Genomic DNA, 23,524 nt, shown 5'->3' with positions numbered 1-23,524 from the left:
ACGATTTATTTAAATAATAAAAGCAAATATCTGCATTTTGTGGGCATGAACTTTAAGTCTATCGTCCATATAGCACCCAAAAACATTGTTACAAAAGGATTATTGACTTATTATAAGTAATTTCTCATTTTATAACAATACTTTGATTGCCTGCTTTAAGTCATTATTACTTTCAGGGACGTATAAGATTAATCCAGTGACAAAAATATTTGTAAAAAATGTAATAAAACCAAGACTGTGTATTTTAAGATCATTCGTTTTCAAGTTTACCTTATTTGGGTGGATAGAAATGAGATATCCAATTACCGAAAAAAAATCCTCAGTCTGTTTAATTAACAAGTCAGTGCAGTTTATGCAGTCTAACTTGGAATATTGTTACATTCCTTGATGTATTATCCGTTTGAAAGGTATCACACTACTTTATAGTGTACAACTCTAAATATGAAATGACCAATACTAATATATCTACAATAACACATTGTAACATGCACATAATACATTATTTACAAGAACACAGCATAAAAGCGTAAACAAGAATATCTGATCAACCTTATAAATAAGACTTTGAACACCATAGATCCAAACTAATAGTCGTCGGAGAAATTGTATATGTCTTTCTGGTCATTCTTGAAAATGACCCAATTCTTTTTCCTTTTTTTCTTCAAAACTGATCCTGAGTTTAAACTTAAGTGCCAATGCTTTAGTTATGTAGTTAAGTAATCTAGTATACATGTCTTTCAACAAAAACTATTCCGAATCCGAGTTTATGAATTGTGTGCTGTTCGAACAACTTTTACCCTTACATTTACCGCAAGCAGTGGAGCATTCGAGTCCAGTTTTCATACATGTGCACCTTTTCGAGTCACAATTCTGCTTACATTAACACCAGATTGTGTTGAAAAGTTTTCAGGAGCAACCAGTATATAGGTCTTTATAGGTACGAGATAACACGAGAATACCTTTGAGGAGAATTGTGTCGTTTTCATTGCATATTAGTTGGACCGCTTTTTGAGTGTCAGTCACCTTTAATGTTGTCAAATCTGCGAATGTAACAGGTGGTTTTTGAACTTATGGCTGTCTGTAAAAATATACATCAATTTTCCGGCAGCAATAGGTTCCTCAGCTGAGACTGCGATCTGTTTGATAGTTGTATAACCAAAGATTTCCCAGGGTAACGCATGCTACCAGACCCATACCATGAAAGGTATTATGACCATCAAGTGTTCTAAGACTATGATATACATTGTCTGCTATATACTGTAGATACATGTCCGTAAAGAAACTGTTTATATCTGTGCTACTAGCATTTGCAGCACTTGCTTCAAACTTCTGAGTAAGAAAAACAGAAGCACACACTATTCAAAAAAGCAATCACCGGAAGATACTTTGAAGCAAAGTGAGAGCAACTGAATACTTAGTCCTAAATGCAAAGGGCAAAGAACCGACCTTTGACGGGCTGCCTGCATGATAGCTTGTCCTATTGAACATACTTTAATATAACAATCCTTTGCGATTAATAAATCCTGTAAAAATTGCACAATTCTTGGTGGCATAAACTGTGTATTCATACCAACAGATTAAATCACATCTGAATTTTGATACAGAAAATAGTTTAGTCTGTCTTTAAATCAATTTACTTAAAAGCTTTGCTGCTGCTTTCAAAAAGTTTTTTTTTCTTTATAAGGATCGTCATAGCTCGTTGCACAATGCAAATCATAAAGTATAAATGCTGCAGTATTTTTCGATGTTTTGTTTGCCATTTATCTATGTTATAATTGCAGATTCCTTAAAATATTCATCCAATCTATTTCATTGTATGGAGCTCTATAAGCTTTATCACCACACATTTTCTTCATTTTGTCTGTAAAGTCATAAATAGTTATTTGTTTATCCCCATTTCCATTTAAAAAGTCAACTGTTATCATGCATCTCCTGCATCAGCGTCTCTTGGTCTTCCTTAGGATGTCTTGCTTTTTATTTCAGGTGTTTTTGTTGGAAGTAGACAGGCATTGCTTTATTGGTTCTGATATTGATATTGCACATTTGACGGTACACGGCATCTGCAGCTTCTTCTTGCAAGTCGGATAAAATTTCCAAACGTGAGCAAAAGGCAGCAGCCCAATCATCTTTGTTTGTTTCACAAATGTCTTGAAATGTCCTCAGAAAGTCCAGAGTCTGAACAGCCAATACAGCATGACCGCTATTTTTCTTAATACATTTTGCCGGGTAAACAAAACTAGTAGTGTTCTTTAAAAAATAAATGAATCAAGCTGGGATCTTGATGCCCACATTCAGATTGTTGTTATTCATCCTGGGAAATTATATTTTGATTACAATACTATTTTCTGCATTCCATATAAACGTACTGACCGGGTCTGTCAAAAAATGGTATTACTTTTTTTTTCCTGCTCCGTTTATATAACTGCACCATATCTATGTAAGCTTTGCTGCTTTTTTGCATCGTCTATACAGATGTTGCAAATTATGCACAGTTCCTTGTTATTGGACATTCTGAAACGAGACAAAACCGTGTATACATATACTACAAAAACCCTCAAAATTTTAATTATAATAATTCAGAGCCAGTTTTGTCAATGTTGTTCTAGCGAAACTTTAACAACAAAAGATTTTATGGCTTGAATAGGCTTCCGTAGTTTTTTTGTTTTTCACGCTATAAATCAATTTCAATAGAGGAAAATAGCTTTATCAATCATACATAATATAATGACACGTGAAGAAGAAATATGACACAAACAACAAAAGGAATGGTTAAAGCTTCTTTTTTTCTAAACGATACATTCTTTTTATTTTTTTTAGATTGTCATCAATGTGAAAACTCGAAAACACATTACCTTTTTCACTTACGGACATTTTGCACCGTTAAACTGTATGCGCTAAAATACAAATTATTTAATAATTACATTGTATATTGATTGACTTACCTTCGAATTAGTCCATTATATAAAATTTTCCGGCTTTTAAGAAATTATCGAAACCCACGGCGTATCGATCAAATGAAGACGATGCTATTTCATTTTTACTTTTTTTGTGTAGATCTACGGTAGGCCTAGTCGAGACTGTTCACAAAATATCTTTTAAAATTATTGAAATAAAATCACAAAGTTTACAACTTTCCCCCACATGGATTTTTCTAGACTTTTCATATGATTAATATAATGCTTTAATCAACATATTTACGCACTCAGAAATTCTGTTGCAATTAGTTTGAGGTCAAAGTGTAGATTGACTGGACTACCTTCACTGTGCCTACAAACAGTCGAAAAAGCTAGACAACCATGTTTTGTTCACTGTGTTTCTAACAGTCACACAAGCTAGATAACCATGTTCTCTTCACAGAGTTTACAAATTGTTAAAAAGCTAGACAACCATGTTCTGTTCAGTGTGTTTCTAACAGTCACACAATCTTGATAACCATGTTTTCTCCATTGTATTTCCAGGTGCAAGTAGATGACCAGGTTGTGTTTGAGAGCATCAAGTCCCATGGACAGTACCTTCATGTGTCGAAAAATGTCCTTGGCACTGTGTCTGTCTACAGCAAAAAGTCAGTGTTTAGAATAGAGAATGTCTTAATAAGTTAAATATAGAAATACTATTGTACTAGTTGTTGAATTGATTATAATGCGACTACCAATAGGTATTGGGAGGTTGAAGGGGAGGGAGTATAGTGTTCAACTATAAGAGATGACGAGTAGCATGCAAGAGCCATGATGATACCTGTTAGGTCAAGGTCAAACTTTGAGGTCAAAGCTCAAAATACAGCACTTCATGGTCAAATTGGGCTTGTAAGCTCTATTACTTTACCAAGCATCAAAGGATTTGTAATATAACTTGACACAAATGTTCACCTGTAATGTAAAAAGTTGTGTCAAAGTCAACATGGCTATGAAGGTCAAAGTCAAAGGTCATATTCATCACTTTAGTGTCAAAATATTCCTTTATAACTTGTTCATCCTAATGTGAATGGGAATTTTTTTAAATTAATTTCAAAATGAAAACTTACAAGGGATTGAAAAAAAATTGTGCACAAAAACCACATCGTTCCTTGAAGGTCAATTGTTCCTTGAAGGTCAAACTTGATCAAAAGTAAAAATGCTTTATTCAAATTATCAATGGACTCTGTCAGTGTCAAAGCAGCATGTAGTAGTATTAATCATTTTAAATGATAGCTCTTGATATTTACATGTAAAGATTACTACGTGTACTGAAGAGTGGTTAGTTGGAATGAGTTAGCAAATACACTGTCACTAGATTGAAGCATACCAGCAGAATAAGTATCCAATAGGCAGCGTTTTACATACATTGATATTTCTTAACAATGTTGATAATATTTTATAACATAGTAACATCTAGGTTGCCATAGTGTAGTGGATATGGTGTCTGTCTAGTGATTGGGAGGTCTAGGGTTCAATCCCCACTATCAGAGCGTTCTTTAGATCTCCTGCATAGGCACCTAGTACTGGTTCTAGTCCCAGGAAACTGACTCAAATTAGCCTTTGGCTTTTGATGCAATTGAGCTGAAATTAATCTTTCTAGTCCTTATATTTAATATTCAAATCAATGTTCAAAAATAAGTTAATTGAATGCAGCAAGTGCAGTATTGAATTGGAATAAGAACAAAATGATCGCATGACATTTATAAAATAATGTTTTAATATGAGACTGACTGTATATAGGCTATTTAGAAGTCTGTTGTTACTTATTTGGCCATTGATTGGTTGTGGTCAGACAACAACTACCTCATTCTTTATTAGGGAGGATTCTCATTTATTATTTAAACAAACTGACTTTTTCAGCTTTGAGTTGAACCTCTCAATACATAAGTCTGGATTCACAATCATAAGAAAATACAAGCCCTCTCCTGAAGATGAGAAGAAAGTCAAGGTAATTTTGAACATGAGCCGTGCTCAGTTAAAAGGGGGTTTAATGCTTGTGCGTAAAGTATCGTCCCAGATAAGCCTGTGCAGTCAGCACAGGCTAATCAGGGACAACACTTTCTGCCTAAACTGGATTTTTGCTAACAGGAGACTTTTTTACGAAAAATGTCATAAAAGTGGAAAGTGTGGTCCCTGATAAGCCTGTCAGGACTGCACAGGCTTATGTGGGACGACATGTTATGCACATGCATTAAACCCCCTTTTCACAGAACACAGTCCTTTTTTTTCGCGTTCAATAAGTTTTATTGTTCTTGTCAATAAGTGTGTGTAGGTCTAGGGCATCTTACTCCACATTGTACACAGTTAACAAGCAATATATGCATATTGTATAACATTTAATACATTTTGAAATCTAAAGGATTTCAAAAGTAATTGACTGGTGGACTGTGATACATGACTTTACATTTTTGTTTGTTCAATTGTTTGTAGAATTCTGTTGAAGTTTTAAATTTCTCTATAAATAAGCATTTTCAGCTCACCTAAGCACACATTGTGTTTTCAAGGCCTCTTTGATAATTTGGTGGTTCCCACTCAAACTTTTGCTATAAAATGAACTTGATGTGTTGATGATCGTAAGAAATGGAGTTATGGCTTCAATGAATTTAAAAAGAATTGTATCTCTTTGTTTGATTTAAGATTATGGAAAAAAGTGTTTTCAATTCCTGTTAGGCTGTTACTGCTTGATGGATTTTTTATTCAAATTCTGCAAACTTTGACAGCCACCAGTTTCTTTAAAAAAGAATTATGTCCATTTATTGTGTTGTCCTTATATAGTAGATCTGTCTGTGTACAAATATGTTTTGTTGGAGAATGAGTGTCTGTGACACCTTTCTAGTTTCCATGATAGAATTGGTACCCTCCTAATTATCAGATTATGAGATACTAATGATCCAAATTGAAAAACTTATGTTCAGCATGGGTATGACAAGCACATATTGGCACTTTATTTTGTTCAGATTTCAGAAGAAGGTCATTGCTCTGGTATGTTGATCTATCAGAGTGTTATTATATCAATTTCTTCTTCATGTGCTTTCAATAGATTAATATATTTACAAAGCACTGGCAGCATCCATCAGTTTCACCGATATTTTTGTTAAAAAATGAACCACGCTGTGAGAAAAAGGGTTTAATGCAAAAAGTTTCTTTCAAGATGAGCCCCTGCAGTTCACACAGGCATAATGTCAACAACCAGTCTAGAATGTTACATGGTATAGAGGATTGGTTTCAAACAATTGAGCCGCACAATGTCCCCAGCCGGTTAAAGAATCATGTCATATATTATGAGCCATCTTCTGTGAAAACTGGGCTTTATGCATGTGCCTTAATTTCTGGTAAGTGTTGTCTCAGATTACCCTATGTGGACTGCACAAGGTTATCAGGGACAGCACTTTCGGCCAGAACTGGATTATTCTAAAAGAGATTTTCTTAAAACAAAACATTGTTTATAAGATGAAAGTGTTGTCCCATATTAGCCTGTGTGGACTGCGCAACCTTATAAGGGACAGCACATTCCTCTAAGGACAACACTTTCCTCTTTTACAGAATTATTTGTTTTAGGAAAACCTCCTTTAAACAAAAATCCAGTGTGGGTGGAATGTGCTGTCCCTTATAAGGTTGCGCAGTCCACACAGGCTAATATGGGACAACACTTTCATCTTATAAACAATGTTTTGTTTTAAGAAAATCTCTTTTAGAATAATCCAGTTCTGGCCGAAAGTGCTGTCCCTGATAACCTTGTGCAGTCCACATAGGGTAATCTGAGACAACACTTACCAGAAATTAAGGCACATGCATAAAGCCCAGTTTTCACAGAAGATGGCTCATAATATATGACATGATTCTTTAACCGGCTGGGGACATTGTGCGGCTCAATTGTTTGAAACCAATCCTCTATACCATGTAACATTCTAGACTGGTTGTTGACATTATGCGGCTCTTTTGCTTGGAGCAGTTATATGTACATATATGTTACAATGTACCATTTTACTACAGGCTGGGGACATTGTGCGGTTTTATCATAAGGAGATGGAGGCTTACATGGTGGCAGAGGGTCTTTTTGAAGACGTACTCACAGAAGATGGTGGGATATTGACCTTTCTTTGAAACATGTAGATTTTACTTAGGCAAAAAAAACCAAATATTTGTGATTCCACTTAGTCTGGGAACAGAGAATAAATACTGAAGTGTTAATCATTATTGTTAATTCCTGATTTATTTTAAAATCTATATTATACATCTTTTTAGAGCAGTGGTATCTTCTCCAGAATTTGCTATTTTACCAACAAATTTATGTACTGATTTCTGACTGACTGGTTATTTGGCAGTGCACTTGAGGATGCGTCCAGTGGACCAGTCTAACCCCAAGACGCTGTTTCCTAGCAGTTCTGCAGTCACATACTGGCAGATAGAGCTACAGGAGGGCAGCACTGCTGGTAGGTGTTGACCCTTTCCCTCTGAGATACCCACTTTTACCCTTTTGAAGTCACTTTTATTATCATCCATAGTTAAAGCCCTTTCTTCTTACTTCTTATTTTAAAGGCTTCATTTCCAACCCTTAGAAACTGATGAGCAGCAAACAGCACAAGACCTTAACAGCCTGTGAGTTATGCGCAGGCTGTTCTGGTTTTATGTTGGTTGCATATATCCACTTTAACTTTGTTTCTTAGTGGGAAAGGGATCAGGTTACAGTATGCTTATAAGATGAGTCATTCAATTCTATACTCTCTAAACACATCGTGTTGATTTAGTGTACAAATTATCCCCCCCCCAAAAAAAAATGTGGAAACACTAACTTTTTGCATCTCAAAGCACAAATTCGAAAAATAAGCATATTTTAGACAGCTTGTATGTCTATTTGATTGTTGTATGAGAACCTTATTTGGTTATTTAACTGATTGTTATCACTTTGGTTCATGGTTGACAGTTGGATTTCCCTTAAAATCTACAAACTGGAAAATGGAAGCCATTATTGCTTATCATAGGACATTCTAAAATATGTTTGTGTACACATGTCTAATTTGTAGATCAGGCAACAGAAATATGTTGAATTACATAAATACAAGTTGTTTCCTGCACTGTCAATCAATATGATATTCTTTTCTCAACTTGTATGAAGGGAGAGCAATAATGTTCAACAAGAAATCACTGGTGGAACATCAGACCCAATAGTATAGAACATAAAGGTTAAAGAAGGTTAGCGAGAAAAAACAACAAGTATAAACTTTGATATATGTCAAATTCTTTCTTGCATATTGTATGTCATGTCTTTCAAGTCCTGTTATTTATTCAGCTTATAATCAGGGCTCGACATTAAAGGTAGTCCGACTGTCCAGGACAACCAAATTGTTAGTCGGGACAAGTAAATAAGAATTTGCTAGTCTGACGGGACATTTTTTTATATATAAATAATATATATAATATATATGAGAAATAGTGTGGGAAAACAGAGTTAAATGCATTTCCTTAAAAGGTTGTCACAGATCAGGGGACACTTTGAAGGTGTTTAAAAAAACAACCTCAAACGTCTTAGAAAAAAATCGTGTTTGAGCAGAAAATATAATCCCCAATTAGCCTGTGCAGAATACACAGGATATTCTGGGAGGACACTTAACCCACATGTGTTAACCCTTTACCACTCAGAAGCAAAGTAAAAATGGCTATGTTCAAACAGCATAAAACCAGGAGAGCCTGCGAGTAACTTACAGTCTGTTCAGGTTTTATGCTGTTTGCTACTCATCAGTATATAAGGGTTAGAAATGAAGACTTTAAAACTTGTACTAGTAAGAAAGTTCTTTAATTAAATGTAGCTTTCTTAGGGACTACAAATGTGTGAAAATATGTATCTAAGTGGTACAGGGTTAAGCCTCGTATTTTAGAGTTAGGCTCATATTGATTATAACAGTTGACACAGTACGGGATTAGAGGCTCATATTGATTATAACAGTTGACACAGTGCCGGATTAGAGGCTCATATTGATTATAACAGTTGACACAGTGCTGGATTAGAGGCTCATATTGATTATAACAGTTGACACAGTGCGGGATTAGAGGCTCATATTGATTATAACAGTTGACACAGTGTCGGATTAGAGGCTCATATTGATTATAACAGTTGACACAGTGCCGGATTAGAGGCTCATATTGATTATAACATTTGACACAGTGCCGGATTAGAGGCTCATATTGATTATAACAGTTGACACAGTGCCGGATTAGAGGCTCATATTGATTATAACAGTTGACACAGTGCCGGATTAGAGGCTAATATTGATTATAACAGTTGACACAGTGCTGGATTAGAGGCTCATATTGATTATAACAGTTGACACAGTGCCGGATTAGAGGCTCATATTGATTATAACAGTTGACACAGTGCCGGATTAGAGGCTCATATTGATTATAACAGTTGACACAGTGCCGGATTAGAGGCTCATATTGATTATAACAGTTGACACAGTGCCGGATTAGAGGCTAATATTGATTATAACAGTTGACACAGTGCCGGATTAGAGGCTCATATTGATTATAACAGTTGACACAGTGCCGGATTAGAGGCTCATATTGATTATAACAGTTGACACAGTGCCGGATTAGAGGCTCATATTGATTATAACAGTTGACACAGTGCCGGATTAGAGGCTCATATTGATTATAACAGTTGACACAGTGCCGGATTAGAGGCTAATATTGATTATAACAGTTGACACAGTGCCGGATTAGAGACTAATATTGATTATAACAGTTGACACAGTGCCGGATTAGAGGCTCATATTGATTATAACAGTTGACACAGTGCCGGATTAGAGGCTCATATTGATTATAACAGTTGACACAGTGCTGGATTAGAGGCTCATATTGATTATAACAGTTGACACAGTGCCGGATTAGAGGCTCATATTGATTATAACAGTTGACACAGTGCCGGATTAGAGGCTCATATTGATTATAACAGTTGACACAGTGCCTGATTAGAGGCTCATATTGATTATAACAGTTGACACAGTGCCGGATTAGCAGTGTGGAGGCCCATAGGCAGAAAAACGTATGGGGCCCACATGGTGGTGTTGTTTTTGTTGTGGCAACAGTTAACCTTTATGGATATTATTAAAAGTAATTACAAAATGAAGTAATATCAAATATGAGTGAATATTCAAATAATTATCCTATATGTAAAATATGTTTACTCATGAATAATAATTCCTTAACCTCCGCGAGAATACCCTTTTGCAGGTTATGTATTTTTTTTTCATAAGGTCAGGTTTTCATGGGGCTCCTAAAAGTCGCGGGGCTCATATACAGTTGCCTAATCTGCCTAATGGATGATCTGGGACATAGTTTACATGTTTACCATCTAGGAATGTTCATGCGTTCTATTCCCCTGCAGGTGGCGTCCTGAAATGGGAGCAGCAGTTCCGCCTGATGCACATGTGCACACGCAAGTACCTGTGTGTGGACCAGGGGGGCAAGGTGAACCTAACGTCAGACCATCAGGACCCAAAGACGGTGTTCAGACTCCACCCTGTCATGAGGGTACGTCCATGTCCCTGTTAGCCTGTTATTATGTATATATTATTATAAAATAAATCCATAAATGTGTTGTGTAGCCTGATGCTCTGTTTGTCTCATTTTATAGTCAAAAAGGGGCAGCTATATGGTAAGTGTGCACCATAATTGGGGATAGAAATGAAACACAATATTTTCCTCTGCTGGGCATTTCTCTGCAGACAGATGCTTGTGGGCCAGATTAACTTATGTATGGCTCAATATTCTAAATGACCCTGCAATTTCCTGTCCAGACTTTCCTCCAATGGATAAGGAAACAGGGTACATTTGGTTTACATGTCCATATTTGCTTTTCATTTGTTGCACAGACTAAAATGTTATTACTTCTGTAAATTTTCTTTAGCTTGTTTCAAATTCTTAGACACCTGTTCAATCTGTTTTTGCTGTCAGGAGAGTGATGACATCCCAGAGGACAGTTACTGCAGGATGGAGCATGTTGTATCGGGTCAATGGTTGCACTCATGCACAGGTAGGTTATTAGGGGCAAAGGTTTAAACCTAAATATTGTTGCTTCATGGTATTTGCAGCTTAGGTTTAAACCTAAATATTGTTGCTTCATGGTATTTGAAGCAAAGATTTAAACCATTATATTGTTGCAACATGGTATTAAAAGCAAAGGTTAAAACCTAAATATTGTTGATTCCTTGCTGTTGTAGAGAAGTATAGTAAGAAGAAGCAGGAGGAGGCAGCAAAAACCGACAGCAAGTCCATGGGGTCCCTCAAGTGGAGCAAGGCCCAGCTCAGGAGGGTGAGTACATGCAGGAAGAGCTATAGGATTGTAGTATAAAATGAGAAGCATTCTGGGTAAACTTGGCTTATAAAATGAAATGCATTCTGGGAAACTGGGTTTATTACATGTGCATTGCTTTGCTTGCAATAAAAAATGATTTAAAAGGTATAAATGCAAGAAATAGTTTAGCTTTGTTTTTGGAAAACTTGGCCTTCTGCATGTACATAAATTATCATTCCAGATAAGCTTGTTCAGTCTGAGACAACCCTTTCTGCTTTAATTGCATTTGTTATTTATAGGATGGAACTTCTAAATGGAAATCCAGTTTAGGCAGAAAGAATCTTAAAGATAAGCCTGTGCAGTGCACACAGGCTTATCTGGGACAACAATTTAGGAACACACCTTAAGCCTGGGTTTCCCAGATACTGCTCATGAGGATACTGTTTATCGCATATTTCATCGCAAGCAAACAAATGCACAGGAGAGTGGAAGCATAAATAAAATGACACTTTTATTAGGTTTTTACAAAAAATGCATACAATAAATGTTTTGGAAACATGAAGTAAGTATTATGAAACACAAAAAAATGATTTTGGTAGTGGGGGCATTATAATTGTGCTCAGGGTCTCTATTTGAACAAACTTCAATAATTTCAAAAACTTAAGGACGAAGAAGGCAAACAAAGATTTTTACACAATATTGTGTACCAGGTAATTACGTGTATTTGAAATATACTTCAAACATCTATGAAAATGTCATCATAGCTCTGATGTTATATTTTAGCCTTGCAGTGGGAAAAAGTGGTTTAAAACATTTGTGTAAAGGGTCGTCCAATATTAGCCTGAGCTGTCCGCTCAGGCTTAGAAAGGGCAACACTTTCCACTTTTATTGTATTTTTCGTTTTCAAGTACTTAAAATTCAGTGTAGGCTCCGATACCACACTTATCAGTGTGCTTAAAGCCCTGTTTTCCCAGACGGAAGATCATAAATATTACTAGTTATATCAATATTTTCATACTCTGTTTGCCCCGCAGATCTCTGTTGTGGATGAGAAGCAGTATGATGATGCATTCACGCTGCAGTCAGTGGACCAGGGCCTTGAGGAGATCTTCAACTTTATGGCCGGAGTGGTGCCATTTATACAGAAAGTGGTAGCAGATGTAAGTGAAAACTGGTAGTAAATGTAAGTAAAAACTGGTAGCAGATGTTAGTTGAAACTGGTAGTAGACATAAATGGAAAATGGTAGCAGATATATGTGGAAACTGGTAGCAGACTTAAGTAGAAACTAGTAGCATACTTAAGTAGAAACTGGTAGCAGATTTAAGTGGAAACTGGTAGCAGAAGTAAGTGGAAACGGGTAGCAGATGTAAGTGGAAACTGGTAGCAGATGTAAGTGGAAACTGGTAGCATACATAAGTAAAAACCGGTAGCAGATGAAAGTGGAAATTGGTAGCAGACATAAGTGGAAAGTGGTAGCAGATGTAAGTGGAAACTGGTAGCAGACATAAGTTGAAACTAGTAGCAGACATAAGTAAAAACTGGTAGCAGAAGTAAGTGGAAACTGGAAGCAGACTTTAGTAAAAACTGGTAGCAGATCTAAGTGGAAATTGGTAGCAGATATAAGTGGAAACTGGTAGCAGACATAAGTTGAAACTGATAGCAAATGCAAGTGAAAACTGGTAGTAGATGTGAGTGGAAACTGGTAGCAGATGTAAGTGGAAACTGGTAGCAGTCATAAGTGGAAACTGGTAGCAGATGTAAGTGGAAACTGGTAGCAGATGTAAGTGGAAAGCGGTATCAGATGTATCAGATGTAAGTGGAAACTGGAAGCAGATGTAAGTGAAAACTGGTAGCATTTGTAAGTGGAAACTGGTAGCAGATGTAAGTGGAATTGGTAGCAGACGTAAGTGGAACCTGGTAGTAGAAGTAAGTAAAAACTGTTAGTAGAAGTAAGTGGAAACTGGTAGCAAACATAAGTCAAACTGGTAGCAGAAGTAAGTGACATCTGGTAGCAGATGTATGTGGAATAGCAGACTTAAGTAGAAACTGGTATCAGACATAAGTGGAAACTGGTAGCAGACATAAGTGCAAACTGGTAGCAGATTAAATAAAAACTGGTAGCAGAAGTAAGTAAAAACTGGTAGCAAACATAAGTTGAAACTGGAAGCAGACATAAGTGGAAACTGGCAGCAGACAAGAGTGGTAACTGGTAGCAGAAGTAAGTAAAAAATGTCAGCAGATCTAACTTAAAAGAGCTGGTAGCATTCATAAGTGGAAACTGGAAGTAGACTTAATTAGAAACTGGTAGCAGTCATAAGTAAAAACTGGTAGCAGACTTTAGTAGAAACTGGTAGCAGACATAAGTTAAAACTGGTAGCAGACTTTAGTAGAAACTGGTAGCAGACATAAGTAAAAACTGGTAGCAGATCTAAGTTGAAACTGGTAGCAGACATAAGTAAAAACTGGTAGCAGACGTAAGTGGAAATTGGTAGCAGACATAAGTGGAAATTGGTAGCAGACATAAGTCGAAACTGGAAGCAGCCTTTAGTAGAAACTGGTAGCAGACATAAGTAAAAATTGGTAGCAGATCTAAGTTGAAACTGGTAGCAGACGTAGGTGGAAACTGGTAACAGACATAAGTGGAAACTGGTAGCAGATATAAGTGGAAACTGGTAGCAGATGTAAGTGGAAACTGGTAGCAGACATAAGTGGAAACTGGTAGCGGACATAAGTGGAAACTGGTGGCAGATGTAAGTGAAAACTGGTAGCAGATGTAAGTGTAAAGTGGTAGCAGGCGTAAGTGGAAACTGGTAGCAGATGTAAACGGAAACTGGTAGAGGACTTAAGTAGAAACTGGTAGCAGACGTTAGTGGAAAATGGTAGCAGATGTTAGTAGAAATTTTGTCCCGTTAAGACATAAACTGGTAGCTGACAACAATAGAAACATGGTCCCCTTCAGAAAGAAACTTGTGACACATGTCACCAGAAACATGGCCATCTTTATACATATATATGTAGGAACAGTTACAATTGGAGCTAACAATATCCAGCCCTTCTCCAGCCCCACAGACAAAACAATAAAGCACTGACAGCTTTGAATGACAGTTGGTGACCAAAGAAAAAGAATGAGCTAATTTTATTTTATCTTGCCAGCTCACTCAGTATGTCCATAGCAAAAACAAGAAGACTTTTGTTGAAATAGTAGTGAATTGTAAATTTGATGGGACCTTTTTGTAGAATAAATTTGTGGATTTTTAGTTTGTGAAAAAGAGAGGTCAGTCATTTTCTGACGTGATTTTGTTAAATTTGTTGATCAGTCAACCCAAGAAATCCATGCATATTTATGTCCCGGGAATCATAATGATTTCACATGATACACATGTACTGACTCAATACCTGCATAAAAAAGGAGTTGTCTGATTCATAGGTTAACACATACCTACTATACTTTTAACTATTTTTACGCATGATTGGTTTGCATATATAATATATATTTGTGGAAATGCCTATTGTACTGTACTGTATTTTGTTATGACTTTCATTTTATATTTACAGAAGAAAAATGGCGTGATACTGAATGCAAAAGAAACCCACAAGGTTATTACAGTAAGTGAGGCTGAACCATACAATCTGTTAGTTACTGTTATTTTTCCAATGCTCTCACCAGGCATTGTCAGTAACACTTATTTTTTCACATCCTAACACCAGGGCCTGTAAATGGTAACAGATGTTTTTAGAATTTTCACACAAGGGCCTTTCAGTACACATGTTTTTTCAAGGCATACATATGGGGCTGTCAGTAACTCATGTTTTCCCGATGCTTACACCAAGGCCTGTCAGTAACACATGTTTTTTTCCCATGCTAACGCCAGTTTGCCAGTAACACATGTTTTTCGAAAACTTACACCAGGGCCTGTCAGAGATTGCAGTGTTCATGATTGTGGGTGGGGAGCCGGTCAAGCAGCGGCAGAAACTAATGAGGAACCTTCGGATTGTGGAGCTGCTCATTGGACTTCTCAAATGTCCTTTCAACGGCGCAGACCAGTAGTATGTTATATCTTTCTTCCTAAGAAGCAAAATTAAAAACAGCCATATGCAATCGGCATAAAACCAGAATAGCCTGCATGTAACATTCTTTTATCATGTATATCATTATGAAACTATTATAATTCCTTTTGTTTTTCTATGAGTTACTTGACAACATTTAACATCTTAAATGTTTTCATTAGTCAGAAACAATGTTCATGATGTCAATTCTATTATACAGGCTAGTTTATTTGGTATGCAGCACAGAACTATAAAACTTATTGGATGTTTTTTAAAATTGAATCGAGCTCTTCATAACGAACAGTGCTGGGATTGGTCACAAAGTTTTTTTACAGCCATTTTCCCCTATCTATGATTTGAGTAACCTGTGTCATTGCATATGCAGCCAGGGTAGCCCCACACCAGTCTGCGCAAGCGTGGAGTCTGGTCATTAGCCACGCTGTCCGCTTTAATCCTTTAACCCTTAGATACGTATTTTGAAGCATATGTAGTCCCTTACAAAGTTAAATTTAATCAAAGACCTTTCTTACTAGATTCAAGATCTTAAGGCTTCATTTCCAATCTTTAGATACTGATGAGCAGCAAACAGCATAGAACCTGAACAGACTGCGAGTTACTCGCAGGCTGTTCTGGTTTTATGCTGTTTGCACATAGCCATTTTCACTTCGCCTCTGAGTGGGAATGGGTTAAAGTAACAAGGTTTTGTTGTCTCATAAGCGGACAGTGTGGCTCCTGACCAGACTCTCATGCGTAGGCTGGTCTGGAGCTATGGTTGCTGCATATGTAATAAGACCCATTTTTGCGTGACACTGCTCAAGTAGGACAGTTTTAAGTTACTGGCATTTTAATTGAGTATGTAAAGTGACTGCTGTGAATTGAGGTAATCTCTGATAAAAATGATGTCAAATAAAAACAAAAAATACAAAACATAATTTACTTTTTATTCCCCCGGTAGGGTGGCATATAGCAGTTGAACTGTCCGTCAGTTCGTCTGTCTGTCCGTCCGTCCGAAAACCTTAACATTGGCCATAACTTTTGCAATATTGTAGATAGCAACTTGATATTTGGCATGCATGTGTATCCCATGAAGCTGCACATTTTGAGTGGTGAAAGGTCAAGGTCAAGGTCATTCTTCAAGGTCAAAAGTAAAAAAAATACAATCCAAGGGAAGTAATAAGCTTTAAAAGGGAGATAATTTCTAAACCTGCAAAATTATATATTGAAATTTTATTTCAAAGCGGCGCAATAGGAGGCATTGTGTTTCTGACAAACTCATCTCTTGTTGATTCTCAGACCATCATTAACCAGGTTTTCCGAAAGGAAAAAACTGGTTATTAGATTGGCGAATGCGGGCGGGCTGGCTGGCTGGCTGGCGGGCTGGCTGGCGGGCTGGCGGAACAAGCTTGTCCGGGCCATAACTATGTCGTTCATTGTCAGATTTTAAAATCATTTGGCACATTTGTTCACCATCATTGGACGGTGTGTCGCGCGAAATAATTACGTTGATATCTCCAAGGTCAAGGTCACACTTTGAGTTCAAAGGTCAAAAATGGCCATAAATGAGCTTGTCCTGGCCATAACTATGTCATTCATTGTGAGATTTTAAAATCATTTGGCACATTTGTTCACCATCATGGGACGGTGTGTCGCACGAAAGAATCACGTCAATATCTCCAATGTCAAGGTCGCCACGACTAAAAATAGATTTTTTTTCAATTTTTTTTTTAAAAAGGGGGTTAATTTTGTTTGTTCATTTCAAAAGTTCAGTTTGAGTTTTCTCCCTTTCTCAGATTTTTTTTTCACAATGAAAACCTGGTTTTGTGACAATTTTGTCCCTTGTTTTATTATTTGTTTTACTATTTTTGTTTCTATTACAGTCACATGACCAGCATCTTCAAGGCAGCATATGAAGTTCTTTACAGTTACCTGATCGGTGACTCACGCAAGAACGAGCTCTATATCGCCAAGTACATAGATTTCTTCTTGACACAGTTTGAGATCAAAGAGGTACATGTAGTTTTAATTGAGTTATCTTGTCTTAACTGTATGAAAAGCTATGAAGGCATACGTTGAGTCCTTTGATACTTTTGAGGCTTTAACCTGGAAAGAACCATTATTTGGTTTCTGAGAATGGTTTTTAGAATGATTGCTGAATTGGTTGCAATCAAAATGATCATCTCAACTGTGCAGGATGGTTACGCAAATCAAGATGCTTATTATATTCATCTTGAAAATGTCTGATAAAAAAAGTAAAACTTATGTAATACAAATTAATTGTTATGGATGTTAGTCAGTTATTTAAAAGTATCTATCATAATGCAGTTAGACCAAAGAGAAAATGTCATTTGTTTCCACTAACATGTCCCCTCCCCCAAAAAGGGTAGGTAGGTAGGCTTAAATAATATTTTAAAACTTTGTTAATGAAGCCCCATTTTTTTATGAAAATACAATCATGTGTAGAAATCTTTTCAATATCTATAAAAATGAGTTTAAAAAGTCAATTTATTGAATATAATTGAATGTAGCAAATGTTTATAAACTTAATAGACATTAATTTTAGTAAAAAAGCAAAGATGGTTGAAAATTGTTTTTGGAATACAAGAACAATAAAGGGTCAGTGATAAAAAGGGTCAGTTTTGATTTTGGAAACAAACAACTTTTTTGTAACGCCTTGTTTCCCATGCTCAAAACTGTTAAGTGAGGAAGGTTATGTTGTGGATTTATATATTTATTAAGAGAAGTAATACAAATGTTTCAGTCTTATTATCATTACTAACATAAAACATTTTTAGTTCATAAAAACATAACCCATAACCTTAGAGGAAACACTCAGAATATTCAAATCAAAGTATAAACAACGAACAAGTCCTTGAGTGAAAAATTTGACAAAACAACACTTGTTTCCGTTTCAGGGAAAGATTGGCCTGAATGCAGCTCACATGGTGATGGAACTCATTCGAGACAATCGCAAAATCTTGGACCGAATCACGCACGACCACATTGACAGGTCAGTGTTGTTTTCACCATTTTTGGAATGGGGCTGCATGGGTTCCTTTCTATTGGGAAAAATCTTGTTGTTTTGACTAAAATTGTGAAATAAGTGTTTTTGATGTTTTTGATAAAAATAATAAAATTTTTAGAATAGATTCTGTAGAATCCGTCCGGAGCTTTATCTTGGAAGTGCTTTGGCGGATTTCATTGAAACTTGGTAACAGTATATATATGGATAAGAGGATGGTGCACACCAAATGGCATTGTACACCATCTTTTAATAAAGGAGTTATGGCTCTTTGTATTTTGAAAAATGCTTTTTTTGTGTGTCCATATCTTGGAAGTGCTTTGGCGGATTTCATTGAAACTTGGTAAGAGTATATGTATGGATAAAAGGATGATGCATGCCAACTGGCATTGTACACCATCTGTTAAGAACTGAGTTATGGCCCTTTGTATCTTGAAAAAATGCTTTTTTGAGTGTCCAATATAACACTTTTGTGTCCAGAAGGATATTGGCGGGGGATATCAATTCAACGAATTTGCTTGTATTGACTAAGGTTCAACATATAGCTGGAAAAGAGATGACATAAATGTTGAGATTTATTATTTGTTTACATTATTTATTTAATTTAAACCTTCAATGGGAAATGTTAAGGTCCCATTTGGGTAAAATATATACTTTTTCCTTTGTGAAAGGGTCCCTATTACGGCCCCAAATTTAAATGAAAAACTAACACTGCAGGTTCATTGACCTGCTGAAGAGAGAGAAAAACTACCGCTACCTGGACCTGCTGACCGTGCTGTGTGTGTGCGATGGGGTCTCCATCGCAGACAATCAGAAGTACATCACGGAGGTCTGGCTCATGAAAGGAACAGTATGTGGAGTGTCTTGTCTTAATGCTTATAACTTTACTACTTAGATACATGTACGTATTATGATGCATTTGTAGTCCCTTTGAAAGTTACATTTAATTAAATACCTTTCTTAGTCAATTCAGGTTTTAAAGGCTTCATTTCCAACCCTTAATTACTGATGAGCAGCAAACAGCATAAAACCTGAACAGACAGCGAGTAACTCAAAGGCTGTTCTGGTTTTATGCTGTTTTCACATAGCCATTTTCACTTTGCTTCTGAGTGGGAAAGGGTTAATGCTTAAATCGGTGGAATTATGAACCGCACAACTCAAAGAACTGTTGCTTGAAATTTATTTTGCTATTTAACGTGATGTTTTCCACTAAAGAGTATTTAAGTAAAATCTAAAGTGCAAACAAGAATGGAATCCTCTGCCTTGCAACATTAAAAAAGATTACTGCTTTCATTCCAGGCTGTTGTTAGTGACTTGATTATGTGTTTTACTGCAAAACTGTGTTTTTAAATAAATACTATTTGTTTTACAGCTTAATTGTGTGTTTTACAGCAAACCAATATATATTACAGCAAATTGTTGTGTTTTACAGCAAAACTGTGTGTTTTTCAGCAAACCCATGTATATTACAGCAAATCTTTGTGTTTACAGCAAACCAATGTATATTACAGCATATCTTTGTGTTTTACAGCAAACCAATGTATATTACAGCAAATCTTTGTGTTTAAAAGCAAACCAATGTATATTACACAAATCTTTGTGTTTTGCAGCAAACCAATGTATATAACAGCAAATCTATGCGTTTTACAGCAAAACTGTGTGTTTTTTCACTGACCTGGGGCAGAAGATTGGAAAGGAGTCTGGGAAGGTCTTCGTCTCTACAAATAATGGCGCTAGTTACATTGAGCTTCACACATTTGCCAATGTAAGAGCTTTAATTTGTATTAATATATATAGGATCTTGCATGAGTGATCGTTTTGTATTGAATTTATTTAACAAGTCATCTAAACAAAGATAAAAACGAGGCTTGCCGAGTTTTTATCTTTTTTAGATGATGAGTTTAATAAATTCAATACAAAATGACCACAATTCTAAGATTCTATTTATAACATGACCAACAAATTTTATTTCTATCTTTTCACCGTTTATTCACTTTGTTAAAGAGTTTAACTAAAGAAATTCGCTGGAATAATGACGTCATTTTTTAACAAATGACGTCATTTCACAGTTAGATTACTAGTGTAATAACATCCGTGTAATAAACAAAATTGAGCATTACGTTATTTCACTCCTGGAGAATAGGTCATGTTATAAATATTAATAGTTTTTTTGGTTTAAAGAGGAAACTTCTTAGTGATAATCCAGTCTAGGCTGAGAGTGTCATCCCTGATAAGCCTGTGCAGACTTGAGAGGCTAATCTGGGACAACTTTTTACGCACATGTTTAAAGCTTTCAAAGACAATTACATGCATGAGTATTGCTTGATGTAGCTCACAAACATAAACTTGCCATATTTGTGATGAAGCTTAAATTCCATGCTTGAATTAATAGCCGTTGCAACTTTATAATCAAGTATTGAGCTGTCATAAATTTTGATTATATTTCATCGGTCAATTAAAACACATGCCATCAAATTCCATATATTGGGCAATTTATCTTAAAAAATGCCTGCACAGGTTTATTTTCGACAAAACTTTATGCGCATGCATTTAGCCCCATTTTCCCGGAGAATGGCCCAATTGTATTTTTGATTTCAGCGCGACAAAGAGGACGAAGAGTATCTATTTTTAGAACATCAGCTGGATCTGTTTGGCTATCTTTGTCATGTAAGTAGTATGAAACTTGGTCTAAGTAGAGTACTTTACCATCAATAATTTTGATAAATATTATTTCTCAATTATTTGATTAAGGGTTAAAAACACTCACTTAGTTAAGTTTGGGATAGGTGTGTTAATCAGTACTTGAAAAGTTCAATATCGATACCATTGTCCATCAACAAATCCATTATCAAATTTTCGAGATATCTAAGAGCTATTATTTTTTATGAATCTACATTCATATTGATAAGGAACTTATCCATGTTCAAACTCTCCAAATCATCCCACAAGATGCTTTAACGTCACAATATGAATCAACAATTATGTTCATTTCAATCATGTTTTACATATCCATATTAATATTTCCAAGGGCCAGTTCAGCTATCCAAGTTTTACTTTCCATATTTCCATGTTTTAAATATACAAATTCATATTTTTCAAGACCAGAACAGCTATCCTAGTTTTCCATATCCATATTAATATTCCTTAGGGCCAGTACAGCTATCCTTGTTTTATATATCCATATTCATATTCCCCTTGGCCAGTACAGCTTTCCTAGGTTTACATATCCATATTAAAGAGGCCCTTTCACAGATTTTGGCATATTTTGAAGTTTGTCATTAAATGCTTTATATTGATAAATGTAAACATTGGATCTTAAAAGCTCCAGTAAAAAATCAAGAATAAAATTAAAAAAAGGAAAAAAAGTAGCCGGTACCAGGGATCAAACCAGTGACCCCCGGAGTCCTGGAGTTAGTCTGAAGTAAAAACGCATTAGCCCTCTCGGCTATTCTGCCGGGTAAACACAGTTTAAGTATTTTATACCTTATATAAGCATTCTTGGTAGTTTCGTAAATTTAAACGACAACAACAGAACTCTCCAAATTATTCATTCGTTTCACGTTTCAACGCTTTATAATTTTTAGGTTTTCAAATCGTCAAAAGATACATATAATGGCTATATTGGACTATGGTAAATGTTCAGTAATACTGTTTTCTCACAAATATCATAACTAAAACGAAAATTTGCGAATCGGAAACAACTTTTTTCAATTTTGTCAATTTACCAAACCGTGAAAAGATCCATTTAATATTCCTTAGGGCCAGTACAGCTATCCTAGTTTTATATATCCATATTCATATTCCCCTTGGCCAGTACAGCTATCCTAGTTTTACATATCCACATTCATATTCCTCAGGGCAAGTACAGCTGTCTCAGTTTATATATCCATATTCAAATTCCTTAGGGCCAGTAGGCTATCCTAGTTTTATATATCTGTATTCATATTTCCCAGGGCCAGTACAGCTATCTTAGCTTTACATATCCATATGCATATTCCATAGGGCTGGTTAAACATCCCTAGTGTTATATTTATGATCTCATTCCCCTGGACCAGAACAGATATTCAAGTTTTACATATGCATGTTCTTATTCCCCAGGGCCAGAACAGCCACTCCATACAGGTGATAACAACCCAACTCAACTACCTGACATGGGAAGAAGCGTTCTTGTGTCTCAGTGACTCTCAACTCCCAGACCAACTGCGTGCAAAGTACTGCGACCTGATCATCAGTACGTCATTTTGCTTACTCCCCCCTCTCTGTTCAGATACGCATTTTGACGCTTTGTGTAGTCCCATAGAAAATCTTACTAAATTTAAGACATTTCTCACTAGATTCAGGTTTTGAAGGTTTCATTTCCAAACCCTGCACATAGCAGGCTTTCTTGTTGTTGCATTATTACGAAAAACTATTTTTTTTCAGCCATGTTTGTTGACATATCTGACAACCATTCGGTGGTGGACCGGGTAAAATTGTCCTACATCTACGATGATATCGACGATGAGATGGCAAGTCATATTAGCTGCCCTCTGAAAAAATGGGGCTTAATGCATGGGTGCAAATGTTGTCCCTGATTAGCTTGTTCAGAAGACACTTGCCTAAATTGGATTTTTGATATGAAGAGACTTCATTTAAATGAAAATATGAAAGCAGAAAGTGTTGTCCTTGATTATCCTGTGCAGACTGCATAGGCTTATCTGGGTCATGGCTAAATGTTCATGCATTAAGGCCCTGTTCGCCTTTGTCATATAAATGGCAATTCTTTTGCTTCTTTTAGTAGAAATGAAGTGGTATTTTGATGGTTAGGAAATATACAGCTGACATTTATTTATTAGAACATGGTCATCATTTCGAAGATCCAGATATGTTGAAGTTGAGAGTTATTCTCGACTTTACCCCTAATAATTTATGTAAAATAAATATGATTATTTCTAAGTTTTAATTAATTATTGCCTTTGTAAAAGGGTTTTTCTGCCACAGCACTTGTTAAAGCACTTGTTAACTTATATTTAACTTGAACTATAATCTTCTTTATTTTTAAAGAAGCATAACATGTTAGTAGTTTGTAATCTGTTCATCCTTGTACATCTATTTTTATGTCCTTCACCCACTATAGTGGGGGACATATTGTTTTTGCCCTGTCTGTTGGTTTGTTTGTGTGTTTGTTTGTTTGCGCCAAACTTAAACATTTTGCCAGAACTTTTTCAATC

General features: G+C 35.9%; 1 protein-coding gene across 1 annotated transcript in view; it reads left to right on the top strand.

Annotated features, from left to right (window-relative positions):
* The window catches only part of LOC127849995 (inositol 1,4,5-trisphosphate receptor type 1-like), a 162,446-nt gene that overhangs the window by 53,669 nt on the left and 85,253 nt on the right, over positions 1-23,524 (top strand). The window contains 19 exon segments of the mRNA XM_052382729.1: positions 3,459-3,562; positions 4,815-4,902; positions 6,948-7,035; positions 7,280-7,387; positions 10,339-10,484; positions 10,908-10,986; positions 11,174-11,265; positions 12,282-12,407; positions 14,804-14,854; positions 15,159-15,295; positions 17,173-17,302; positions 18,208-18,302; positions 19,032-19,164; positions 19,358-19,360; positions 19,747-19,757; positions 19,965-20,079; positions 20,913-20,981; positions 22,413-22,545; positions 22,737-22,880. Of these exon segments, the coding sequence (XP_052238689.1) occupies positions 3,459-3,562; positions 4,815-4,902; positions 6,948-7,035; positions 7,280-7,387; positions 10,339-10,484; positions 10,908-10,986; positions 11,174-11,265; positions 12,282-12,407; positions 14,804-14,854; positions 15,159-15,295; positions 17,173-17,302; positions 18,208-18,302; positions 19,032-19,164; positions 19,358-19,360; positions 19,747-19,757; positions 19,965-20,079; positions 20,913-20,981; positions 22,413-22,545; positions 22,737-22,880 (1,852 nt within the window).

Source organism: Dreissena polymorpha, chromosome 11 (assembly GCF_020536995.1).
Source record: "Dreissena polymorpha isolate Duluth1 chromosome 11, UMN_Dpol_1.0, whole genome shotgun sequence".
NCBI classification, from domain to species: Eukaryota; Metazoa; Mollusca; class Bivalvia; order Myida; family Dreissenidae; genus Dreissena; species Dreissena polymorpha.
Note: the sequence above shows the minus strand (reverse complement) of the source record. Positions and strands in the feature narration are given on the sequence as shown.